Below are 9,479 nucleotides of genomic sequence, written 5' to 3' on the forward strand. Positions count from 1 at the left end.
CCGGTGTCCACTAGAGGCATCACTGCTGTATTATAGAGATAATACGTGTTATTCTCCCGGTGTCCACTAGAGGCATCACTGCTGTATTATAGAGATAATACGTGTTATTCTCCCGGTGTCCACTAGAGGCATCACTGCTGTATTATAGAGATAATACGTGTTATTCTCCCGGTGTCCACTAGAGGCATCACTGCTGTATTATAGAGATAATACGTGTTATTCTCCCGGTGTCCACTAGAGGCATCACTGCTGTATTATAGAGATAATACGTGTTATTCTCCCGGTGTCCACTAGAGGCATCACTGCTGTATTATAGAGATAATACGTGTTATTCTCCCGGTGTCCACTAGAGGCATCACTGCTGTATTATAGAGATAATACGTGTTATTCTCCCGGTGTCCACTAGAGGCATCACTGCTGTATTATTGAGATAATACGTGTTATTCTCCCGACGTCCACTAGAGGCATCACTGCTGTATTATAGAGATAATACGTGTTATTCTCCCGATGTCCACTAGAGGCATCACTGCTGTATTATAGAGATAGTACATGTTATTCTCCTGGTGTCCACTAGAGGCATCACTACTGTATTATAGAGATAATACATGTTATTCTCCTGGTGTCCACTAGAGGCATCACTACTGTATTATAGAGATAGTACATGTTATTCTCCTGGTGTCCACTAGAGGCATCACTGCTGTATTATAGAGATAGTACATGTTATTCTCCTGGTGTCCACTAGAGGCATCACTACTGTATTATAGAGATAGTACATGTTATTCTCCTGGTGTCCACTAGAGGCATCACTACTGTATTATAGAGATAATACGTGTTATTCTCCCGGTGTCCACTAGAGGCATCACTGCTGTATTATTGAGATAATACGTGTTATTCTCCCGATGTCCACTAGAGGCATCACTGCTGTATTATAGAGATAATACGTGTTATTCTCCCGATGTCCACTAGAGGCATCACTGCTGTATTATAGAGATAGTACATGTTATTCTCCTGGTGTCCACTAGAGGCATCACTGCTGTATTATTGAGATAATACGTGTTATTCTCCCGATGTCCACTAGAGGCATCACTGCTGTATTATAGAGATAGTACATGTTATTCTCCTGGTGTCCACTAGAGGCATCACTACTGTATTATAGAGATAGTACATGTTATTCTCCTGGTGTCCACTAGAGGCATCACTGCTGTATTATTGAGATAATACGTGTTATTCTCCCGATGTCCACTAGAGGCATCACTGCTGTATTATAGAGATAGTACATGTTATTCTCCTGGTGTCCACTAGAGGCATCACTACTGTATTATAGAGATAGTACATGTTATTCTCCTGGTGTCCACTAGAGGCATCACTGCTGTATTATTGAGATAATACGTGTTATTCTCCCGATGTCCACTAGAGGCATCACTGCTGTATTATAGAGATAATACGTGTTATTCTCCCGATGTCCACTAGAGGCATCACTGCTGTATTATAGAGATAGTACATGTTATTCTCCTGGTGTCCACTAGAGGCATCACTACTGTATTATAGAGATAGTACATGTTATTCTCCCGGTGTCCACTAGAGGCATCACTACTGTATTATGGGTTTCTGCAGTGAATCAATTTTGTTGAAAATCAATGACATGATTCAGTGTTCCCTAGAATTTACGCAGGAAATTATTCAATGTTTGTTTGACGCCGACATGTTGGTCTTCTGAGGTCATCAGAGCTTCATTTTTTTAAAGTGACACAACAGTTAAGAACAGCATTAAGCTAATGTTAGCGTGTTACTGTCAGCATGTTATCTTATATTCAGGTGGGTGGGTATCTAGAAGATGAAGTCAACGTCTCCGTCTCCGTCTCCACCCTCAAGCATTGTGCTGATCAGCTGTCTCCGGTGTTTACAGACATCTTCAACACCTCCCTGGAGACTTGCCACGTACCAGCCTGCTTCAAGGCCTCCACCATCATCCCCGTCCTCAAAAAAACAAGGATCACAGGACTCAATGACTACAGGCCCGTCGCCCTGACCTCTGTGGTCATGAAGTCTTTTGAACGCCTGGTCCTGTCCCACCTAAAAACCCTCACTGACCCACTCCTGGACCCCCTGCAGTTCACCTACAGAGCCAACAGGTCTGTAGACAACACAGTCAACTTGGCCCTTCACTTCATCCTCCAGCATCTGGACTCCTCAGGAACCTACGCCAGGATCCTGTTTGTGGACTTCAGCTCTGCCTTCAACACCATCATCCCGTCTCTGCTGCATGACAAGCTCTCCCAGCTGCAGGTGCCCGACTCCACCTGCAAGTGGATCACAGACTTCCTGTCTGACAGGAAGCAGCTCGTGAAGCTGGGAAAACACGTCTCAGCCTCCCGGACCATCAGCACCGGTTCCCTGCAAGGCTGCGTTCTTTCCCCTCTGCTCTTCTCCGTGACTCCCACTATCTCCCTGTGTGACTCCCCCGTTGACGCTGTGGAGTCCTTCCTCTTCCAGGGCTCCATCATAACCCAGGACCTCAAGTGGGAGCTGAACATCAGCTCCATCACAAAGAAGGCTCAGCAGAGGATGTACTTCCTGAGGCAGCTGAAGAAATTCAACCTGCCAAAGACAATGATGGTGCACTTCTACACAGCCATCATTGAGTCCATCCTCTGCTCCTCCATCACGGTCTGGTACGCTGCAGTCTGCCCTTGTCCTTGGCAGTGGCTGCAGCGTACCAGACCGTGATGGAGAAGCACATCATTCTCTCTGCTGAGACGGTGATTGGCTGCAATCTGCCGTCCCTCCAGGACTTGTTCACTTCAAGGACCCTGAAGCGAACAAGAAGGATTGTAGCCGACCCCTCTCACCCTAGACATGAACTGTTCGTGTTCCTTCCATGTGGCGTGAGGTCTTGGTCCATCAGGACCAAGACCTCACGCCACATGAACAGCTTCTTCAGTTGGACTCATTAACAAAGACCAGGACCTCCACTGACTCTGTCATCCCCAGGACAACCTCCTACCGGTGCACATCCCTTCTATGCTTCTATTTAAATACACTAGACACTTTGACAATACACTTGTTTATAGTCCCGTTATCTGTTCATTTGTGCACTTTATTTTATATTTTTCTGTACATATTAATGTTTCTACTTTTTGCACTGTGTTGATAGTTGTTAAATGTTAAGCACATCACGTCATGTTAAATTCCTTGTATGTGCAGCATACCTCGGCAATAAACGGTTCCGATTCTGATTTAAAGAGTCTTGAAAGATAGATTTTTAACATCCTACACTTCCTGTCAGCTCCTTCATCATTGCTAGATTTCAAATTAAACATTTTAAGAAAAATATTTTTCTTAAAATGTCCTACTAGTCCTCAAGCTTGTTAACATTTACATACAAATATGTATCCAGGTATTAAAAGAATTATGAATTTTATTTGTGAAATAAATATTTTAAAAAATCTACACATTCATATTAAAACAGGAAGGGACAGAAAAACACAAACTTCTGATAAATGTGTCAGATTTCCAGTGAAACCAGTCTGATCATAAAGACAACCTGACTCCATTTTTTAAATGTTCCAGCAGGTTTCCTGGTTTGGACAAATGTTTCTCATCAGTCCATCAGAACCAGTGAGACCATGAAAACCAGGAACCAGACCAGTAGAGACCAATAGAGACCAGTAGAGACCAGTAGAGTGTTTCCACGTTGATCAGACTCCGTCAGAAGAGTTTGGGCAGCTGTCTGAGGCGACTCAGGTCCAGGATGTTTCCCACCGATCCTTCGGTCTGATGGCTGCTTGCCCTCATTAAGCCGCCCGCTAACAGCTGCATTTTGGGCCGCAAGTCCCGGATCAGCTGACTCTGTGGGAGGAGCTTCACGTTCAGGGCTTCGGTCAGCGGCTGGCGAACATCGACCTCCTCTTCCTCCTCCTCGATCAAGCCGTACCTCCTCATGTACTTCCTGGTTGCCAGAGACATGTTGCTAGGAGACAGCAGGGAGTGGTTGGAGGCGGGCCCTGGGCGGGGGGCGTGGCCTCCCACAGAGAGCCTGCTGAGCTGCGAGTCGCTCAGGTAACGCAGGGCGATGGCGTTGGCCTCCAGACTCAGATCCACGCTGCCTTCAGGGAATAGACAGCTGTCTGTCGGCTCGGACACGCTGAGACGGGACAGAACCGCCGCCGGGTTGATGCTCGCCAGAACGCTGGAAAACACACACACACACACACACACAGTTACTTTCTCACCTGAAAAAGTAACAACAGTTTTTTTTAAACAGTTTTTTTTTTTTTTTTACTTTTGGCAAGTAACAGTTGATAAATCTGGAGATTTATTCACAAACTGCCTTCAAAAACAAAATGAGTCAATGTGATCGTCAGTAAAACTTTATTTACACTGTGATGATTAACTTTAAACCGTGAGGGGGGTCAGTACGGATCACTGATCCACTACGGTCTGTTATAACGGTTCTTATTCTAGTTTTATTTGATCAAGCAAACAGGAATGTTGTAAAGAAACATTCAGAGCAGTTGAGGATTGTTCTGAACTGTGGACTCTTTGATACTCGTTAGTTCATCTGAACATGTAAGAGCTGCATCAGTGAACCCTGACTTTAAAGTATTTTAAACACATTTAATCCCTCAGCTGAGCTCCATACCTGTTGCTCTCCACCGTTTGATGGATTCTGCGCTCAGACTCCGTCAGATCTTCTCGGTCCACGTCGACTCCGAGCTGCTGCAGCTGCCTCATAGTGGCTCTGAGCACCGGGTCTCCTCCACAGCTCTGCTTCCTCCTGGACTGGGAGGACACAGACAGGCTCCTCCTGCTAGACTCATTTTCCACTTCCTGTTTACTGTCCGAATCCTGGAGACGACTGGTGAGCTGATTCTGAGGACACATGGAGGGTCACATTAAAATACCTACAGTTAGCATCATGTGACCAGACACATAATAAATACCTAGTTAGCATCATGTGACCAGACACATAATAAATACCTAGTTAGCATCATGTGACCAGACACATAATAAATACCTAGTTAGCATCATGTGACCAGACACATAATAAATACCTACAGTTAGCATCATGTGACCAGACACATAATAAATACCTATGTGAGATAAATGGATTTTTGACGAACTAATTTTATATTGTAATGTGTGTTATAGTTAAAACGGCCAGCAGGTGTCGCCATCTCACCACTAGGGGGTTGTCTGTGCATGGTATTCACGCTTCCTTGTAAAGTTTCTCAGAAGAAGAACAGCAAGAGAAGAGTGTAACGTAGAGAACAGGCACCCTCAATAAAACATTTGTTTAACTGTATTCAAGGTGTCTGCTGCCGTTCTTTGGTGCGCCCGTCATCATACACTGACGGGAGGGCAACACCTACAGTTAGCATCATGTGACCAGACACATAATGAATACCTACAGTTAAGCATCATGTGACCCGACACATAATGAATACCTACAGTTAGCATCATGTGACCAGACACATAATAAATACCTACAGTTAGCACCATGTGACCCGACACTTAATAAATACCTACAGTTAGCATCATGTGACCCGACACATAATAAATACCTACAGTTAGCATCATGTGACCCGACACATAATAAATACCTACAGTTAGCATCATGTGACCAGACACATAATAAATACCTACAGTTAGCACCATGTGACCCGACACATAATAAATACCTACAGTTAGCATCATGTGACCCGACACATAATAAATACCTACAGTTAGCATCATGTGACCCGACACATAATGAATACCTACAGTTAGCGTCATGTGACCAGACACATAATAAATACCTACAGTTAGCGTCATGTGACCAGACACATAATAAATACCTACAGTTAGCGTCATGTGACCAGACACATAATAAATACCTACAGTTAGCGTCATGTGACCAGACACATAATAAATACCTACAGTTAGCGTCATGTGACCAGACACATAATAAATACCTACAGTTAGCATCATGTGACCAGACACATAATAAATACCTACAGTTAGCGTCATGTGACCAGACACATAATAAATACCTACAGTTAGCATCATGTGACCAGACACATAATAAATACCTACAGTTAGCGTCATGTGACCAGACACATAATGAATACCTACAGTTAGCATCATGTGACCAGACACATAATAAATACCTACAGTTAGCGTCATGTGACCAGACACATAATAAATACCTACAGTTAGCATCATGTGACCAGACACATAATAAATATCTACAGTTAGCATCATGTGACCAGACACATAATAAATATCTACAGTTAGCATCATGTGACCAGACCCATAATAAATACCTACAGTTAGCATCATGTGACCCGACACATAATAAATACCTAGTTAGCATCATGTGACCTGTTAGCATTGTGTGACGTTTTTACCTTCAGGGTGCGATAGAAGCTCAGCTGCTCTCCGTCTGGTCGGTACATGCTGACACTCTCTCCCAGAACTGGACTCTCCAGACCGCTGACACTGCACCTGAACACACCACGAGTCAGAGTCCAGGTCTCTATTGACAAAGACATGCTAACTAATACACCTGTCTGTCTCCATCCGTCTCACCTGTGCTGACTGGAGGGGGAGCAGGCAGCCTCACTGTCCTCATCTCCGCCCACAGACCCGATGACGGACAGGTCGGCGTGTGAGGAGGAGGTGGGAGGAGCCTGTACCTTCTGATGAGGGAGGGGCGACTGGACGGGATTCCCCCAGAACAGACTGGCTCCTGAAAAACAGAGAGTGAGACGTGTGATGCTGAACCGACACCTGTGTCCAGCTGCTCACCTTCACAGTCGGTCTCACCTGTCCCTACAGCGATGCTGGCGGTGCTCCTGGGTGTCTGAGCCTCCACCTGCCCACCTGAGGACTGAAGTCTCCCCTGAGCCTCCAGCAGCATCTGCACCTGAAGACAGTCGTTCATCATTCACTCAACACTGTTACCATGACAACCTCACACTCACCTGAAGAACAGATCTTACCTGCGCCTGCAGGAGGCGAAGCTGTCGGTCCTGATGGAGGAGGAGCTGGTAGGTCTCAGACGGGACGACCCCCCCCACCTGATCACAGCATGGGGCGGGAGGAGGGTGGCTACAAGTACAGGGAGGAGGGGGGAGGAGGTGGGAGGGAGGAGGAGGAGAGCTGTGAGGAGGGTGGGTGCAGAAGGGAGATGGAGTATGGTGACGGGAGGACAGAGGAGTAGCAAGAATGGAGGAAGGAGGAACAGAGGGAGTAGTTGGAGGAGCAGGGTGAAGACTGGAGAGAGGAGGAGTGTGGAGGGAGGATGGAGTAAGAGGAGCAGGGTGAAGATTGGAGGGAGGAGGAGGGTGGAGGTGGTGGGAGGATGGAGGAAGAGGGTGAAGTCCTGAGGAGGAGAAGATGGAGGTGCAGTCATAGGTGTGGGTGGAGCAGCAGGAACAGGGCTCCTGCAGGTTGGAGTTTGGGGTGCTGTGGAGGTGAGGAGGAGCAGCAGGTCTGGGAGCAGAGGAGGAGGTGGTGGTGTTTCTGGTGGGAGGAGCAGCAGGAGGGTCTCTGTGGGCGGAGCCAGGACCCTGCCGAGCATTCTGATTGGAAGTGAAGCTGCTGTCAATCAGCAGAGAAAGTTCAGGAACAGACGGCTGAACTCTCCGAGCCTGACAACAGAAAACACACCTGAACTCAACCTTCCTGCTGTTATTGGCCGTCTGTGGTTACATCACGGTGATGTCACAGGTCAACCACTGACCTGCTGAGCAGGGGGGTGCGGGCTCGGAGTCGGACGTGGAGACAAGTCTTCGTCCTCGACCCCAGAGTCCTGATCGCTGACAGACAGACGGGCAGTGGGGGGGGCAGCTCTGAGGACAGAACAAACCTCTCTGATTGGCTGGAAACCGGTTCAGGATCAAACCGTCCACCTTGTACTTAAAGAACGACCTGCTCTACTCCTGAGATTCTGGTACCTGTTGAAGGAGGTCTGGGCCTCTCTGAAGACCTCAGTCTGTCTGCTGTGATCCTCTGAACCCAGCTCACACCGCAGAGTCCGACCCTCCACCGAGACCACCTGCTGAAGGTCCAAATGGGTCCACATTCATCCCCTTCATCAATTACTATCATTACAGTCTCTGTGGTGACAGGTGTGCTGTTACCTGGTACAGTGTGACACACTGGGAGGCGGTCAGTAGCTGGTAGTCTAGCTGTGGCGCTGGTCCCGGTCCAGGTCCTGGTCCTCGACACTGGAAGAACTGAGGAGCTCTGTGGGTGGAGGCGAACAGGACGAGGAGGAAACAGCGGCTCTCTGACAGAACTCTGAAACACAAGAGGAACACTCAGGGACTCCTCAACAACAGACACCTAATGGGCCGGACAGGTAAGACTCACCTGTCCTGGAGGGCGGAGCTATACAGGAACCTCACACACCAGGCCCACACCTGAGGGTTGGAGACGTGTCTGACTCCACTCAGCCAGCTGTCACATGACAGGAAGTACAGTTAGCCATTAAGCTTCAACATCAGTGTTTTGTAAAGATAAAATAGAACTGAACAAACATCTCAGGTGAACAACGAGAACACCTGGTGAGAGATAATGAGACACTCACAGTCCGACCAGCGGCAGGTTGGAGGCTTTAGGGTCGGACTCCAGCAGCAGGAGCAGCTTCCTGGTCTGATCCATGGTCAGAAACCTGCAGACACAAACACATAAGTGAGGAAGTCACCAGACTCCATCAGAGGAACCCCGACTCCCCCCAGAGGAACCCCGACTCCGCACAGAGGAACCCCGACTCCCCCCAGAGGAACCCCGACTCCCCACAGAGGAACCCCGACTCCGCACAGAGGAACCCCGACTCCCCACAGAGGAACCCCGACTCCCCACAGAGGAACCACTTCTCACCCTCTCTGTCGGTTGGCGGCGTGCGGTGCCGGCGGGTTGATGCTGGTCAGACTCCTCAGCAGAGCGGTGGGGATGACGGGAACGTCTCTGACCGGCTGAACGTCCACGCTGACAGACGGACAGACGGCCGACCAGCTGAGGGCGAACGACGCAACGTCAGACTGCTGAGAGCAGACGACGAGACCTCGGACCTTCATCAGCTGAGACAGATCCAGAGTCTGTCTGCTGCTCACACACTGCTGCAACACCTGAGACAGAGAGACAGACAGACAGACAGCAGCTCATCAGTTTAGACTCCTCTGAACATTACAGCAGATCTCAGATCTTCAGTCACAGAACATACATAATGGTGTCTGCATAATGATGACATTTTGTATTAATTAATTAAAATAAAGTGTAAATAAAATAGGACACAGCATGAACTAGTGTTGTCATGACAACAAAGTCATTACGATACTAAACGACAGGAAAAGTGATTTAATAAAAGATGACAGAACATGAAACTTTAAAATATTTGAAGTTAAAATATATTAAACAACGCACAACGATCTGATATCCTCTAAACTTGAGTTTGTGTTTTCACATCGTAAACGTACCTTTAACATGTTTTA

The 9,479-nt window shown here is 47.4% G+C and overlaps 1 protein-coding gene across 5 annotated transcripts in view; it reads right to left on the reverse strand.

The window, feature by feature from the left end:
- Positions 1 to 3,052: 3,052 nt before the first annotated feature.
- Positions 3,053 to 9,479, reverse strand: part of stil (STIL centriolar assembly protein) — a 14,469-nt gene continuing 8,042 nt past the window's right edge. For 4 of the 5 annotated variants that reach the window (XM_076079045.1, XM_076079043.1, XM_076079046.1 and 1 more), the window contains 12 exons: positions 8,869 to 9,116; positions 8,576 to 8,659; positions 8,359 to 8,445; positions 8,127 to 8,286; positions 7,941 to 8,044; positions 7,727 to 7,835; positions 6,984 to 7,634; positions 6,808 to 6,907; positions 6,571 to 6,730; positions 6,390 to 6,486; positions 4,643 to 4,872; positions 3,054 to 4,189 (listed from right to left, as the gene is read on the reverse strand). In XM_076079045.1, the coding sequence (XP_075935160.1) occupies positions 3,709 to 4,189; positions 4,643 to 4,872; positions 6,390 to 6,486; positions 6,571 to 6,730; positions 6,808 to 6,907; positions 6,984 to 7,634; positions 7,727 to 7,835; positions 7,941 to 8,044; positions 8,127 to 8,286; positions 8,359 to 8,445; positions 8,576 to 8,659; positions 8,869 to 9,116 (2,511 nt within the window). In that variant the 3' untranslated portion in view covers positions 3,054 to 3,708. Of the gene's footprint in view, positions 4,190 to 4,642; positions 4,873 to 6,389; positions 6,487 to 6,570; positions 6,731 to 6,807; positions 6,908 to 6,983; positions 7,635 to 7,726; positions 7,836 to 7,940; positions 8,045 to 8,126; positions 8,287 to 8,358; positions 8,446 to 8,575; positions 8,660 to 8,868; positions 9,117 to 9,479 lie in introns of all 5 variants that reach the window. The other variant, XM_076079044.1, reaches the window with a different exon arrangement.

The sequence above is a fragment of the Anarhichas minor genome, unplaced genomic scaffold (genome assembly GCF_050575085.1).
Source record: "Anarhichas minor isolate MPS153535 unplaced genomic scaffold, ASM5057508v1 ptg000070l, whole genome shotgun sequence".
Taxonomy (NCBI): Eukaryota; Metazoa; Chordata; class Actinopteri; order Perciformes; family Anarhichadidae; genus Anarhichas; species Anarhichas minor.